The sequence below is a fragment of the Heterobasidion irregulare genome, assembly GCF_000320585.1.
Source record: "Heterobasidion irregulare TC 32-1 unplaced genomic scaffold scaffold_13, whole genome shotgun sequence".
In the NCBI taxonomy this organism is placed as follows: domain Eukaryota; kingdom Fungi; phylum Basidiomycota; class Agaricomycetes; order Russulales; family Bondarzewiaceae; genus Heterobasidion; species Heterobasidion irregulare.
Genome location: NW_009258209.1, coordinates 540,154 through 556,290, shown reverse-complemented (window position 1 = coordinate 556,290; position 16,137 = coordinate 540,154). Strand labels below are relative to the sequence as shown.

The window sequence follows — 16,137 nt, the reverse complement described above, 5'->3', positions numbered from 1 at the left end:
GTTTTTCCATGAAATCATCGAGACGATGAGGAACACACGCGTGCACTTTTTGGACGATAGGGAACCATTGTTGGAGCTCTGGCTTGATGAAACGCGAGAGTGGTGGAGCGAAATAAGGTCAGGAAGGGGGAGGTTTGAATGAAAATAGAAGATCTGATACCGAACTCGGCCCCAAGAAAGAAACTCTGTACAACAGGCAAGAAACAAGAACCTGTACTACGAGTCAAGTTTGTAAGCATCGAAGGCAGCAAGACTGCTAAAACTCACCAGTAAGTCCCTCTTACCTCGCACTTAAGACGACATCATTTTAAAAAAAGAGAAAGCCCTCGTCACATGCTGCAGAAGGCATGGTAACTCTAAACATCGACATATACAACCTGAATTTAGGAAATGTAGGTGGGCGCACAATTTTGTGAAGCAGTGCCACAAACAGGGTGCCTAGTGCTCCAAGCCTATCAGACCCTGTGCTGAAGCGCTGTGGGCGGATCTCCGTTCGACCAGAATGAGGAATGACATCGCCTATCTATACACGAAGAAGCTTCAACTTCTGTGCTGACCGGTAAAAGGCTTGAAGAGACCTCCTCGTGTTACCTTGGGATGACACCTTTCAAGATCTTTCTCCACAACCCATGCCCACAAGGTAGGAGGTTGACTATAACATGAGCAGTTTTCGCACAGTCGGGAGACAACTGCGTCAAACCCGTGTCAGGTGGAAACGACCCCGCGACCGGACACATACGTGGGTGTCAGAGAACCTTCTCTGAGGAGCGAAGCGATGTGGGCATCGCAGTGACCAATGGCTATGACCGTTACAAACGGGACCGAAGGCCCTACTAAGAGCGAACGGACGAAGCTGGACAGTTGGACGCCACATTTCTGCTTAGTCATACCAGCGACTTTGTCCAGCTTTGTCCCACCCGCTCAAGGGCGTGCACTGTGCATAGACTCATCTATTCTTCGATTTGTACATACGCTTCACGAACCGCCTGCATTGGGACGCTCGAAGAAGCGAAAAGAACTCTTGTTCACTGCTCACACACGCCGCCGCTTCCAGCACCTACCAATCAAAAAGAAATGACATGTAACACAGAAATGCTGCCTCGCAAAGGGCATTCAGTTGGTCTTTATTCAATCATTTTGGTGAGTATTCACGTAACTGCATCTTTCCTTACAGTAGGCTACTCAGCCCTCTGCCTTGCTTGATCATTGACATCTCGAATTCCACTATCGCTCTTCCACACAACTGTTGCAGATTTGCACATCACTCCATCAGCTTTTTTTCAAATCATCATGTTTTTGAAAAATATCCATCGCATGTCTGCGGCGGTGATCCCGGCCATTAAAAGCAAGCGAGCGGCTAAAACCTCGGCCTCTTTATCTATTTTATTTTTTGGTGGGCACTCGAGGACACGGGTTTGGTCCTCCTCGCCCGTGAACACTCACCGCCCGCTAGGTCGTCGCTGAAGGCATGCGCGGAGCGGACGACCGACGAGAAAATGCTGCGTACGTTACCGTCGGGCGCGCGATTCCCCCGTGCTACGCCACGCCCAGCGGTCTCGTGTGCAGAACTATCTCGGCGGTCGTCCGTGTGTAAGGAAAAAGACAGGTGGGAACGGAAAATCGAAGAAGAAAGAGGGACACGATGACAGGACAGTACGATGGAGATCAAGACGACAAAGTGACCAAAGCACGGGAGACACCACAGAAAACCAGAGATAATTGACGACCTTGAACCTGAGTTATGCTTCATGAAGGGGCTGGATGGTGAGTGATTTTGAATATCTCGAGATTAAAGATCTTGGAGAAACATTTGATAACCTTGCCATTGATGAAACTTACCAAATGTCTCAGCATCAGGATCTACAACAGGGTCGAATGCAGACGACTCACCGTTATGAGGTCTTGCTGAGGCCTGTCGAAATCATACATTCACACACATAGTAGTTGCCGATTGTCTTGAGTCTTGTTCTTGTCGCTTGATGAACCTTGAGGTCACACTTGTGGGTATCTTGCCGTATAAAAGTGTTGCCGTTGATGGATGTCGTAAGTCTTGTCGTTGAAGTGTCTTGTTGATGAAGCTTGCTGATAGTCTTGTCGTTGAGAACTCCTGCCGACAGTCTCGTCATCGCCTCGTCGGTCATACAAAACCACAATTGACTCACCGTTGTCAAGTCTTGCTGGGGCCGGTCGAGCGAGATCACACAATCACACAGTTGTTGCCGAACGTCTTGGATCTTGTTACTAGTGAGAAACTTGCCGCAGGTCTTGGTGTTGATGATCCTTTCTAAAGTCTCGTCGTCATCATCACCATCAAACACGGACATGAGCGACTCACCATTGCCGATGAGTGAATCTTGAGGGTGAATGCTTTGACGTTGAAGACTGTTGCTAAACTCCATTCTGTTGAACATCTCATCGAGCGACTCACCATTGCCGATGAGTGAATCTTGAGGGTGAATGCTTTGACGTTGAAGACTGTTGCTAAACTCCATTCTGTTGAACATCTCATCATCGTCACAGTACAGACACGCCAGCAGCTCACCATGTTGAACCCTGATGTGGCCCGCCTAGATCACACATTCACACAGTCGATCCCGGACCTTGATTACAGTCTTGTCGTCTGGACGAGCTTAAATTTGAGCATTGAATCTTGTATACTTGACGGTGAGTGGCGTTGTGAATAACTTGTCGTTAATGAGCCTTGGTCTTGACGGACCTTATCAATATCTCGCCAGAAGAGATACACGAGCGAGCTACTTACCTTTCATTCTTGAAGATCTTGCCATCGACGGTCAATGAATCCTATGCAAGATCTCGTCAACATCGATGCCAACCAGGTGTGGCATGACTTGCCCTTGTCGCCCAAGATTGTCACGCCTTTCCCGAGGCCTCGTAGGTTGAAGGACTGATGATTGCGAGAGCGCTGGATGTTGTCGAGCCATGTTGTCGAAGGATTTGTCCTTGTCGAAGTTGACGATACCGGTGTGGCCCACTCGTTTCGAACCTTGCGCCACTGAGGTCTTCAAGCTTCAAGTGTTGAGAATATTGCCTGAGGTCGAGTCAATTGTGCCCAAGATGAGAGGAGGTCGCCTGCAGATGTATCGAACGTAAGCGAGAGAGATGATGGTGGAAGAGGAAAGAGAGGTGAGGAAGGAGCACGATGAGATGCGGTTTTATATTCCGTGAGGCGGCTAGATCCATTTCAAATTTGACCTGGGGTCACGACCAGATTGTGGCAAAATCTATTGTGCTCTGGGTTTGGACCCATCAGGCCCAGAATCTCGACGTAGATCATCCACTTCGATGCACTCGACATTCGTTTGCTGATTACGATGAATCTCCACCGACCCATTTCTATCACCTCCCTCGCTCCCAGCCCCACGAAACACCCATTCTAGCACGGCATCGTCGCCGAAATGTGGAGAAACGCAGTGCGGAGCCTTGGTACGTCCTCGCGCCACCGTTGCTTGTACTTTTTCAATTCAGCGACTAACATGCTTCAGCACTGCACCCGGTCCCCATCAGTGCGAGACGTCCAAAATCCACTGGTTGGCGCAAAACCTCGGGCAGTGTCCACGCTGCGGCCCTGTTGGCGACCTATATGCTCGCCTGTGATGATACATGGTCTAAGCAAAGAGACTCGACGCAGGATTCAAGTGCGTTACCTAACATCTTGTCAGGCTCAGATAGAATGATCAAATACGTGTCGCCATGTAGTATGCAGCCATTTAACATCGTCTCTCCCGAGATGGAATGCATCGTCTGTGCAGAGCTCATGAGGTTCTTGAAGGTGTCTCTTCGTCATCAGACTCTGAGCTCCTCGTGCATAGCTCCTGTCCCAAAGTGCAAACCTGCGCGCTGCCATTGTCACTCACTCTTATTCTCGCTCCTAACGGTCGTCCTCAAGACAATGCAAAAGTGACAACCACATACTTCGTGGCATCAGCTGCATGTAGTCGTGTGATTCATAAGACATACCATGTAATCTCAGGCAAAGCAGTCATCAAACAATAAGTACAAATTCAGTTGTAGTGCTTTACACGAATTCCTTCCAGAATCTCCTCCTCAACGTCTTCTAGACCTTTCTTCAGATCCGAGGTACCATAGGCGGCAGTTCGCGCCTTCCTCCACGCCTCCATGAAGGGCGCCTTGCCTTCTGGGACGCGCCGTGTGATCCCGACGCGCTGGAGGACAGGGCTGTCTATAAGAGGTTCTAACTGGACGTCGTCGTCCGCGTAGCAGAAGTAGAAAACGCCGAGTCGGTTGTGGCCTCGCTGGTCTTCCGGTGGCCGGATGACGCGGTGGATCGCTGACTTGTAGTATGCGCCGGAGAGCATGTCAAGGCTGTCGCCACAATTCACAACCTGCACGCGATCATGGCCTTGGGTCACCGATCCACGCTTGGATATGAACAATGAAGGCCACGAACAAGGGCATTTTCAACGTGCTTAACCCAGCGCCATTTTCCGTCGCTGTCGCGGATCTGAAGAGCAGAGACTGGCTGACTCCAGAGGACGGACATGAGAGTTTGATCTAGAGAAGTGCTTAGAAAATGTCAATGAATAATGAGAGCTTTGCTGTCAACCTGGGTGGCCCTTGAGCCAGACCTGATCCGTCTTCACTTCCTCCTCTTCAGGTCGTGGGTGACTCCAAGATGAGCAAATCAGACTCAGACTCAGTGAGCACCCTGGAAAATAATGCCTTACTACATCATAAAACGGCCTGATTCAAGTTCTGTTATCGCGACACCGCCCGGGATGTAATTCAGGGGAAACTTACAATATGCATTGTTTTTGTCTTCGTAGCTGAGTTTCTGAACTAGGGCATCCTCTGGCAGTTCGAGCCCAAGCGCCAACAAGCTGGATCAGGCAAAGGATCGGGCTTTGCGTTACTCACAAGAGATACGCGACTCACCGAGCGAGTTCTTGCACTACCTCGATATGGTTGAATCGAATAAACGACTGTATTTCTGGTAAGAGGGGGCGCACAGCGGTCGGGTGCTCCTTGAGGTAGACGTTCCGGTTGACTATCCCCTCATAAGCATATAGCGATAGAGCCAGACAGCCTCTACTGACGGTTATAGTGCTCAATTCGATCTCTGACCCCGTTCGCGATGTGCTGTGCGCATTCGAGCCAGGGATCAACCCAGCTCATGTATCATGAGATACCCACATTAAAAGTATACTGACCCAGTACTGAAGTGGCTTGTATCCCATGAACGTGCCTGTCTCTTTGATTTTCGCCTCATACAATTTCTTTTCCTCTGGTTGGACCTGAAGGAATGGTACGGCAGCGATATCGAAGATACGTTCAGCCTTAAAAAAGGCACTCCGTAATTAGACGCCGACTGTCCATGGTCATCATGTAACACCCTTACTTGTTGTTTCTCCAACCCATGGTTCACGACATAGAGAAAACCCTGCTTGTGCATAGCATCCCGAACTTTGATGGCCCACTCGGCCCTTCCTTCAGGTGATCTCGCTTTCGCCAGATCGATTGTTTCCAACTCAGCCCATTCGACTCGATGATGACGAAGATCAGTGGTGACCGTGAATAGAGCGATTAAATAATGTGCTTACGATCAGCGTTAGTGGGAGGCGCTGGTGTCCAATGCGGGACTGAGGGTAAGGAGATAGCAGGCATTCCAGCTCGTTTGGAAAAAAGACCCTGGATATCAAAGGGCTTTAGCGGCTTTGCTGTGGGAGATAAGACAGAGGAAGAGGTGTGAGAGTACGTAGGGAGGAAGCATTCAACTTGGGCTCGTGCGGCACGGTTTTTATAGCATCGGTCGAGTCCCTGTAACAATCATGACATCATAGCCATCTCATCCGTACTGAGATTGTATGGAGGGTCTCACAGTGATATGCATGCCGGCAAGCACCAAGATAGCCACTGCTACCCATAGCGCAATTCCGTCGAAGATGAGCGCCATAAGGCCACACATTGAGAACATCTGACCATTACCGACATTCGAGACTTAAAGCTCGGATCATCTTGAGCGAGCACTAGACTGTGGTTGTCGATGTTGGGGCTAGAGGGAACGATTCGCAGATCCTGAACTCGGCAGACTAATTCTAACACCCTGTAACTCAGCTGCTGTTGTGCGAGACCTTTCAAATTAAGATTTCTCATTGCCGGAAGTTAGTGCTCGTTGCGTAGACTCAAAGGCTTTGCAGCTACATGTATAAATTCCTGATGGCGCTCTGGGTGGAAGTCCACGTTCCAGGGCCGTACATGTCCATTGGGGACGGGGATATGAGATGGAAGAACTGAACAATGAACCGTTGCGAGTCCCGCAAGATACGGTGCATTTGCACGTCTTCCTCCTTGATAGACCCATCGAGAGATGATTCAAGATTAGAGTCAGCACAGCGATCAGACGCCTGGGCGGACGAGAACTCTTACCGGCGTCCATTTCTCCACCTTGTCGAGGCAAGGAATCGCTGAGCCAAGCGTGCCGAGGACGCTCATGCATTCAAACCAGTGTAGAAGATGTGTCGTCAAAAAATTTTCTATCGCTTGCGCTAAACGCTTCGAGTTCTCGTCGTCAGAGCAGGGTTTAGAAAGAGATAGGTGGTCGGCCCAGTAGGCACACGCGTAGCGGAGTTCATCGGATGTGTAGGTGCGCTGGCTAGATGCTGGCGTGGCGCTCTCTCCGCTGAGCCTCGGAGTAGCATTTTGGCTGAGCTCCTTGTCTAGGACGCCGAGACACTTCTGGGTCATCATCTGGTGATGCTCTGCAATGTCAATGAAAAATTCGTGGACCGACGCACTCTCTCCAGTGATGTAGTCAGAAAGGGATGCATGGAATATTCGAACAACTCCATCAGCGTGGGCGGGGACGAGAAGCACTGAGTGCAGCTGCGAGAGCGACTCGCGAAGGTGGGGCTCTGGAACGTCCAATATGCGTGAGATAGAATGGAGTTTCAGCGGGTGAAAAGCAAGTAAGATCGCGCCAAGGATTGAGCGCATTCTCTGTTTATCCGCTACTTTTCGCCGCTGAAAGGCGTCTGTAAGGATCTGGGTATACAAGGTATTGATATCGGCTGCTGAGTCCACCTGCGGGTTGTGAGAGAGAAAATCGATCAAGCCCTCTGACTTGTCGATGTTGCGCTCGATCCAATGATAGGCTGTAAATGCGTAGATGAACAGCCCACCACATTGCTGAACTAAAAGATCGACTTTGTCTTCTGGGGCTAACCATGCGCCCTCGTCTAGTCTCCCGAACTCGTGATTCAGGTATTTCTTGATATCCGAACTGACAACTTCTTGGTCCAGATCGTGAAGGACGATCTTCTCGTGCAGGGATCCCAGCTTCGTGAAGCCGGTTCGCATCTCGGATTCTGGCCTGCTCGTTACGAACAACTTGATACCCGACAAAGACGGCGCATGCATGGCCAGAAGGTCAAGTAATTGGAGCACCGCATGTCTATCGTCGCACTCGTCTAAAGCATCGATTATGATCACGAGAGGATGGACCATTGGGCTCATGTCTTTCAGAGGATCAATCAGCAACTTTTGCAATTGGTCGTTTAATGAGCGATATGCGATATCCACATCATGCTCCAATGCATGTTTGACAGCTAAAAAGAACTGAGAATACGAGTGACAGAGTTGGAATGCAATGGTGGGAATAACGAGCCGGATATCCCGTCGTTCAGCGGAGTCGCGAGAGCAAAAGAAGCTAGCGCCGAGGTGCTTATGATCAGCCATGGTCGCAGCAACCGTGCGAGCGATGGCAGATTTTCCGGTGCCGGCAACCCCATTCAGCCAAAAGATGTGAGGAGCGCCCTCTGAGAAGATCCAGAGACGAATTTTGGCCAGAGTATCAACTCGCGTGCCTTCAAGACACCCAGAGAGATCTGCGTTCCATGCGGCATCCCTCGACCGGCGGATATTAGTCAAAAGCACTAGAGGCAGGTCAGCCTCATGCCTCAATCGAGATCAATAACAACCGGACCTGTTCTACGTATGACCTGTTTACGTAGAGGAAGATCCGTAAGCATGAATCGAGTTTCCAGACCTCGCAGACTCACCTCAACTGAATGTGCGATGTCAACCGTCAACTGAATCTGAAACAATACTCGTTGTTCTTCACCTTAAGACGAGATCAATGACAACTCACGGTGATGTAGTTCAATGAGAACTTTAGTTTTCGAAAGATAGCGATGATCTTTTGCGCATCGTTGGAGCTATCAGTGACCTTCTGGAATCTGTTGCGCTTCTGGAGGGCTTCGAGGCTGGTTTTTAAATTTTCGAAGTCTCTGATGTTGATGAAAGAAATCAACATTTGTATTAAAAAAAGAGGCGAATGAATTGGTAAGATGCTCACACTAACAAGGATCTCACATGAGGAATCGCTGCTTCTGGGAGGCCCTTTGTTTCATGAAATTCCACGAATAGTTTCTGTAGCTGAGAGATACTCCGAGCAATTTCTTCAAAGTCGTCCTGATTCTGATCCGCGAGCTACGAAGCTCTCAGTCGAAGAGTGCTGATTTGGCTAACAACAGACGCACGTTGATATTGTCACACACAAAAATCACCGCTCCCACCACCGCTTTGAGTCCAGGAGCAGGAACGCTTTCAAGCGTTTTCTCGAACAAGCGCAAGGACTGTACAAATATTGTCCACCCATTGGTGAGAATTCCGGTTGGATTGTCGATGCTAGTTGGCGTGCTGATGCTGGTTGATGGGCTGATGCTGATGGAAGCTGGTGCAGGCTATTGCAGGACGTGAAAGCGTTTGCGGTGTCTATGAGGAATCGCGAGTCAATCGACCTTACTTACCTTCTCCGATGTCTTCTTGAGATATTTCCAAAACTTGGGCATGTCGGTTGCGAAGCGCTTTCACACAACGACGCACACCAGTTGTGGTCGTGCCGACCCTTGAAGATCGCAGACAGATCAGAGATGCATTGATTGGGTTCGGACCAAAACCTGTATGAGATTGTTGGCACTCAGCATGGGCCAAGAAGAGGCTGTGTGACGTGACAGTCACCACATATCACATCGTCGCACACTCTTCGCAAGGCTCCGTCTGACTCCGCTTTGCTCGTCTTCGATGCGGTGAGCATTTAAAGACACATATCATAGCGTCATGATCGTATCAACTGTGGCGAAGTCATGTTGACAAGATATGCATACTGTGTGAGTGACCTTTAGCTTGAGTGTTGTTTGCAGTGACATCTGAGCATACAAACATCCAGCTGCCCTTCTTGCCCTCTGGCTGCACTGACCACTACTCTACAATGAGGTTCAACATCAACTGCTGTACTCTTTGACTTTCCTGAATATCATCAATAAGCAAAAATTTCAGCATCTGCCATTTTCTGCACTGTCACTTGCACCAAATATGATTTTCTAACAGAATAACTTATCCTCTCTTGGCTCTTGAACAAACCATATTATATCCATAAGAATAAGATTGTAGATGTCTCATTTACTACACTTCCCTTAAAAAATCTGGCTGATTCAAGAAACAATTGTACTAGGACTCCTGCTGATTTCTCACAGTGCCAATTTACCTAGCATCATTAATGATTGCAGCTTGTTACTTGGAAGTTCCCTGAAGACATATTTATATTATGGTTAGTTATGACTTACCTTTGTCTCAAGAATCAGCTAGCTCATATCAGACTGTGTATCATCCTCATTTAAGCATATCACTGTCTACCTTTAATATTCAAACATGTGTCTAGTGTCAATGTGATATACTTACTCCAGAATCACTCTATCACTGGCTGTGGATACCATACAAATGGCCAAGATTATACTATGCAGTTGATTATCTGGCCAAGTAAGAAGCTCCATAGACTCTATTAGGGAAGAAGGTCAATATTTTGCTAGCTAGTAAGTGTAGCATATCTCAAAATAAGGCCTTGCAGCTTATATTTAGTACCAATGTACAGCCTCTTATTCAATGTTTTTAACCACTTTATAGATTGCAAGATTGGTCCAATAAATTTAAACATAAAAAACTTCTTAATCAACATATGACACTTAATCATTAAATTACCAACCTTGAAGTTGGAATTCATGAAGGAGCATGCCTTTTATGTGTTCATACTCTCTTATCAAACATACTTTAGGGCCTCTTAAGTGAAATGTGAGTAAAGTCTGCAGCTATTCTCTACCAGGTTAGATCAAATTTAGCACTCTTTGATTTCCTTATGTTCCTATGTGCTGCTCAAATACTAGCTGCCATTGAGATACCTTCTCATGTGCAGCTACATCATAGAGGCTGGAGACCTTGTTATTAATGCCCTAGTACCTTAGGTAATGTATATTGTACTGCCCATGTGTTAGGACCGCGTCCTAACACGTGCTCAGCACGTGATTCATTGGCATCTCTTCTTGACTTATCCACAAGCTTCGGCTTGAACGCTTTCGGCTCGGACTCAGACTGTTTATCATTTACATGCTTACGCATGAACGCTTTCGCCTTGGTTCCGGATTGATCATCATTCACATGCTAACGCATGAACGCTTACGATACTATGCTTCCTCTTCGGTTTCTGATTCGATCGTGATCGGGTTCCCTTCCATTGCAGATCACGATCAGTGCCTCATTTCTGATTGATGCGGACAGACATTGGATTTACTTACTATACCTGGCTACATCCAAGAGCCGCGGAGTACGAACAATGACTGCGGCTTACTGATGTCGATCGTTGATAGTACTTAGTGTTTCGAAGCACGGACCATATGTCCGTCCCACCCTAAATAGTCCTGTACTATATATAGGGGAGCTGAGCTTCTCAGAAGCCTCAGCTCGTTCACTTTGTATACATCTTGATCTCAGCACTGCGCCCGGCGTCTGGCTGCCTTCCCAGCTCACGCTTCGCGATCTCTGTCAGATCTAAAGAACCATACGAAGTCTGACGAAGCAAGAGATTCGTCTCAACGCTCTCGACGCCCTCTACTGTCTATCACCTCGTCAAGGACTCAGTAAGTCTTGAGTCAATCGTGGAACTAATAAGCTTCAGCCCAGGGAACCCTTCTCAGTGCATCACGTGCACGCGACTAAGCCTAGCCGGCTTAACACTTGAACGAGCTCACTCTTCCCTGCCCTGGAAAAACCACAGTAACATCTTAGCCAACAGGATCAACCCAGCACCCCCATCATATACTCAGCGTTAGGACAAGTATACACAGGAGTAGCCTCGCATCGGCTACAACAAATCCAAGATTGATCCAATCGTACCGAAAGGATACCCACGCCCGTACCACAATAACCCAATCTACGTCTTCGAACACCTACCCGAGGACGTCGATCCAGACACCGTCTATTGTGACGAAGAGAACCGACACTTCTACATCGGAGGAATCCTCACCGGATTCTACACAGGAGTCGGGAAAGAAGAATTCTACAAGAAACCCTTCTTCGAGAAGGAAATCCACGCCGCACCCGAACTACAGACCACTAAGCTCGCAATCATCGCAGACGAGCTCAGAAGAATCAAGCCTAAATCACCGCCACAACGACATCGTACCTCACCGAGGCACCACCCTTACAATCTACCCAGAGAAACAGCCAGTGGAAGTCGACGCTCTCAAAGAAACACGCCTACCACATCCCCGACACAAGAGACCCCTTCCCAGACAAGCTTTCAAACTCTTTCACCGGACGAAAGCACCCAAGAAGAGCCTACTCAAGAACCAGATATAGGTGGAGAGCCTTCCGACGATCCCCAACCCCCGTCCAACGAAATGTCGACAAACCCCAGAGATTCTGAGTCCAAAGGACCGGCTATGGCCAAACCCACTCCCTTCGATGGAAACCGAAAACGAACGGAGCAGTTCCTCCACGAAATCGACCTGATGATCCTCGCCAGGAAACACGACTTCCCGGACGAGTTTACAAAGATCGCGTACGCCTTATCCTACATGAAAGGAGGATCAGCAGGGATATGGGCAAGGAACTTTACCAAGGCCAGGAACACGAACGACGATTGGGACCACTACACGTGGAAACCCACTACCGACATGACCTCAGTCCGTCAGAAGATCTCGACGGACTTCGAGGAATTCGACAAAACAGCAGACGCCAGAGACAAGCTGGCCAGGATCAACCAAGGGAAGGAGTCGTTTAACACGTACCTCCAGTTGTTCGAGCAAATCGCCGAACTAGCAGGGGTTGATCTCGAGACCAAGAAGACGCACTTCCTACGGGGCCTCAAATGGGAGTTGGCCCGAGGAATTTATCAAGACCCAGCTGCACAGGCGACATGGGACGAACTAGTAGCCAAGGCCAAACGACACGAGACAATGCGCATAGAAGAAATGCGCGCACGCGACCTTAGGCAGGGGAAGTATCAAGTTTTCACCCCGACCAACTACTATTCGAATTTCGCCCCAACCCCACGTCACGAGAGGGAATCCCAATACGCCCCCATGGACGTGGACGCAGCCGAGGTGGATGTCGACGTCATCCGTTTCAAAAGACTTACGCCGGAAGAAAGGAACCGGCTCTACAAAGAAGGAAAGTGCTTCTATTGCAAAAGGACCGGGCACATGGCACGCGAATGCCCCTCCCGACCCAGAAGAAAATTCCCTCCCCCTGCCCGGGGAAGACTCATTCCACGGCCCCGCACTATGAGGGCCTTGGAAGTGGAAGACGAGGAGCCTGAAGAATATCAAGCGGAAGAAGACAAACCAGGAGGAAACAGCGACACAATGATGGGGCATCACCAAAATGAAAGCGCCGAAACGCACGCTTACGGCAAATCAAAGGATTTTTAAAGTCTCTTCCACCAGCAGCGGGTGTGAAGAGTAGGATTCTTGCAAGAAATCGGTACGCTCCTCTGGCCAGTGACAATGCTGACCAAGAGCATGGACATCCAGACACATTATATCTCTCCGAAATGAAAACTCGTGGTGCACCATCACTTCGGATCGAGACGGAACTCATAGGCAAGAATCGAAAGGCTGCTACACAGGCTCTGGTCGACAGCGGAGCAACAGGCATATTCATGCATCCCAACTTTGTGGAAAAGCATGGAATCAGGACGAGTAGGACTCCCTACCCCATCCCAGTCAATACGGTCCAAAACACGGAATTCAAAGGAGGACCGATCACGAGGTTCGCAGAACTCAAACTACGAGTCCTAGGCGAACAAGGGGGAGCCCACATCGAGTCGGCAAGATTCTATATTGCCGAAATTGGAAAAGAGGACGTCATTTTAGGAACCGACTGGTTATTGGAACACAACCCAGAGGTCGACTGGCACGCGTATGGACTACACTTCACTAGGTGCCCACCGACATGCGACATCAGAGGAGGACCAGTCAAGGCAAAAAGGGCCTTTAGGAAACCAGGACGTCAAGAACCAGGAGTACGGCGCATGGTGACAGTACCGCGAGAGCGCGACTACTCAATCCCATTGCAGAAGCCAGGGAAAGGACAGCTAGGTCGGAAAGTGGGAAACACTACAGTACCACATCCGCGGATATTGCCTAAAATCCGGGGGTCGCAACCCAAAGGCACGAACAGGGAGTACTCGCTCAGGACCCAAGCCAGAAATTACACGGCGCCGACATGGGCAGAAGAGGAGCCCCAAGAAGGTGGTGGACCGCTATCGGCTCTACCTTCCACGGACCTAGACGAAGATGGAGTATACCTCGTCAGGTATTTGGAGACAGGGCAACTAGAAGCCCTGGAGTTATACAACGACCACGAAGAAGGATACGACATCCACCGCGTGGAAACCTCTGTCGCCAATACACCGGCACGCAAGGCGGAGCCTGCCAAGGCAGCGATAGGCAAGCAAACGAAACACACCAATTCACAGAAATTGGCAGAAGAGGCCTCGAAAGGGAAACCCGAATTATCTTTCGAGGAAATCGTACCCAAAGTATACTGGAGTTATAGGAAGGTTTTCGAAGGTCGAAAACCTGGGAAACTACCTCCCAAACGACCATGGGACCACAAGATCGAACTCAAGGACGACACGGAACACTCGCTCAGGCCGAAACTTTACAGCCTCAGTCCCATGGAGCAAGAGGAACTCAAGAAATTCATCGACGACAGTCTCAAGAAGGGATTCATCAGGGAATCCAAGTCGCACATGGCATCCCCGTTCTTCTTTATCAAGAAGAAAAATGGAAAGCTACGGCCGGTAATGGACTACCGGAAGCTTAACGAAATAACGATCAAGAACAAGTACCCTCTCCCGATCATTCAAGAGCTACTGGATCTCTTGACAGAGGCGGAATACTTCTCGCTGGTGGACATCGACACTGGATACAACAACATCCTCATCGACGAAAAGGATGTCCACAAGGCAGCGTTCGTAACGAATCTAGGGATGTATGAACCCCTGGTCATGTACTTTGGCCTCACCAACTCGCCGGCGACGTTCCAAACCATGATGAACTCGCTTTTCAAGGACCTTATCTATGCAGGACGAGTGGCCATCTACATGGACGACATTTTGGTGTTCTCAAAGACCATGGACGAACACATCAAGACGATGAAACAGGTTTTACAGATATTGCAAGACAACGACTTGTACCTGCAACCCTCGAAATGTCATTTTCACAAAACGAAAATTGACTATCTCGGGTACGTCATCTCTCATGGACATCTGGAAATGGACCCAATCAAGGTGGCCGGTATCATGGACTGGCCCACACCAACCAAAGTCAAGGAGGTCCAATCGTTTTTGGGATTCTGCAACTTCTATCGCAGATTCATCAAGGATTACTCGAAAATAGCTAGGCCGCTATTCGAGTTGACACAGAAGGAGCGCAGTTGGGACTGGACGACAGCATGCGAGGAGGCATTCCAAGCACTCAAGAAGATATTCATCTCGTCTCCAGTCCTCGTCATGCCGGAAACCAGGAACCCCTTCCGCATCGAATGCGATGCATCCGACTTCGCTACCGGAGCAGTATTATCCCAAGTCGCCCCAGATGGGAAATGGCACCCGTGCGCATACATTTCCAAGTCGCTCTCACCCACCGAACGCAACTACCCGATCTACGACAAAGAGTTGCTAGCGGTCGTTCGAGCTTTCGAAGCTTGGCAACATTACTTGGAGGGCGCCGAGACTCCGGTAGACGTCTGGACGGACCACAAGAACCTCGAATGGTTCCGATCAAGTCAAAAGTTGAACCGTCGACAAGCAAGATGGTCACTATTCCTCTCGCGTTTCGACTACAAGTTAACGCACAAGGCGGGGACGACCAATAAATCCGACGGTCTGTCACGGCGTCCAGACCATAAAGAGGGGGTGGAATTTGACAATTCAGGCGAAACGCTCTTGGAACCCAAACTTTTCGATCAAACACCGGAAAAGAGCAGAAGACCTTTCGCAGACGTCAATACAATCACCACAGAGGACGAACTGGACCCCCACGAGATATGGCACATCAGAGCCACAGGACGAGGAGGCGTCACAATCATTGACGAAGACCTCAAGAATCGAATCATAGCAGCAAACCAGAAGGACAAGTGGCTACTCGAAACCTTAGCCAAGATCCAGGAGCTAGGCCCAAGAAGCATGAAGAAAGGCCTACAGGAATGGAACGAGGAAGACGGACTCGTCCTACACAGAGGAAAAATCTATGTTCCTCAGGACGAACAACTACGCAGAGACATCATCAAGTTGAACCACGATAATCTAGCCGCAGGACACCCAGGACAAAGAGGAACACTAGCAGCAGTAGGGCAAGAATTCACCTGGCCCGGAATATCGAACACAATCCACCAATACGTGGAAGGATGCGCAACCTGCCAATCTACCAAGAACGACACGCATCCGACGATGGTTCCTCTCCAGCCAACGGAAATTCCAGACCGACCGTTTGGAACGATTACCATGGATTTCATCACAGACCTTTCCCAGTCAAACGGGTTCGACTCACTCCACGTGGTAACAGACAGATTCACAAAGACGGCCGTCATCACACCATGTCTAAAGAACATTGACTCAGACGGGACGGCCCAACTACTATTGGAACACACGTGGAGAAGATACGGACTACCCGACAAGATCATATCGGATAGAGGACCCCAATTCGCGTCGAAAGTGGCACAAGCACTACTCAAGGAACTAGGGGTTAAATCGGCGCTCAGCACAGCATATCACCCACAAACCGATGGCGCCACGGAACGGATGAACCAAGAACTGGAGCA

At 49.2% G+C, this 16,137-nt stretch overlaps 6 protein-coding genes across 6 annotated transcripts; 2 read left to right on the top strand and 4 right to left on the bottom strand.

Annotated features, from left to right (window-relative positions):
- Positions 1-1,274: 1,274 nt before the first annotated feature.
- Positions 1,275-3,133, bottom strand: HETIRDRAFT_442522 (uncharacterized protein). Its single transcript, XM_009554448.1, has 7 exons — positions 2,854-3,133; positions 2,762-2,802; positions 2,543-2,706; positions 2,336-2,481; positions 2,163-2,284; positions 1,938-2,107; positions 1,275-1,818 (listed from the first exon to the last, which is right to left on the bottom strand). Exons 3-7 carry the CDS (start codon positions 2,578-2,580, stop codon positions 1,740-1,742), a joined length of 555 nt encoding a protein of 184 aa, XP_009552743.1. The 5' UTR covers positions 2,581-2,706; positions 2,762-2,802; positions 2,854-3,133; the 3' UTR covers positions 1,275-1,739.
- Positions 3,134-3,160: 27 nt separating this feature from the next.
- Positions 3,161-3,615, top strand: HETIRDRAFT_330637 (uncharacterized protein; the record flags this gene model as incomplete). Its single annotated transcript, XM_009554447.1, has 2 exons — positions 3,161-3,444; positions 3,504-3,615. 2 exons carry the CDS (start codon positions 3,161-3,163, stop codon positions 3,613-3,615), a joined length of 396 nt encoding a protein of 131 aa, XP_009552742.1.
- A 407-nt stretch (positions 3,616-4,022) lies between these two features.
- Positions 4,023-5,154, bottom strand: cup1 (Cupin1; the record flags this gene model as incomplete). Its single annotated transcript, XM_009554446.1, has 7 exons — positions 4,023-4,364; positions 4,430-4,533; positions 4,586-4,647; positions 4,707-4,722; positions 4,780-4,859; positions 4,915-5,026; positions 5,076-5,154. 7 exons carry the CDS (start codon positions 5,152-5,154, stop codon positions 4,023-4,025), a joined length of 795 nt encoding a protein of 264 aa, XP_009552741.1.
- On the bottom strand, positions 5,151-5,643 carry HETIRDRAFT_331093 (uncharacterized protein; the record flags this gene model as incomplete). The annotated part of the gene is made up of 3 exons (XM_009554445.1): positions 5,151-5,315; positions 5,378-5,520; positions 5,580-5,643. The coding sequence occupies 3 exons, from the start codon at positions 5,641-5,643 to the stop codon at positions 5,151-5,153; spliced, it is 372 nt and encodes a 123-aa protein (XP_009552740.1).
- Positions 5,644-6,097: 454 nt separating this feature from the next.
- On the bottom strand, positions 6,098-8,828 carry HETIRDRAFT_437093 (uncharacterized protein; the record flags this gene model as incomplete). The annotated part of the gene is made up of 8 exons (XM_009554444.1): positions 6,098-6,326; positions 6,406-7,910; positions 7,961-7,976; positions 8,037-8,072; positions 8,126-8,264; positions 8,333-8,466; positions 8,517-8,720; positions 8,787-8,828. The coding sequence occupies 8 exons, from the start codon at positions 8,826-8,828 to the stop codon at positions 6,177-6,179; spliced, it is 2,226 nt and encodes a 741-aa protein (XP_009552739.1). The 3' UTR covers positions 6,098-6,176.
- Positions 8,829-11,708: 2,880 nt separating this feature from the next.
- HETIRDRAFT_331622 (uncharacterized protein) lies at positions 11,709-12,740 on the top strand (the record flags this gene model as incomplete). The annotated part of the gene is made up of 1 exon (XM_009554443.1): positions 11,709-12,740. One exon carries the CDS (start codon positions 11,709-11,711, stop codon positions 12,738-12,740), a length of 1,032 nt encoding a protein of 343 aa, XP_009552738.1.
- Positions 12,741-16,137: the final 3,397 nt, after the last annotated feature.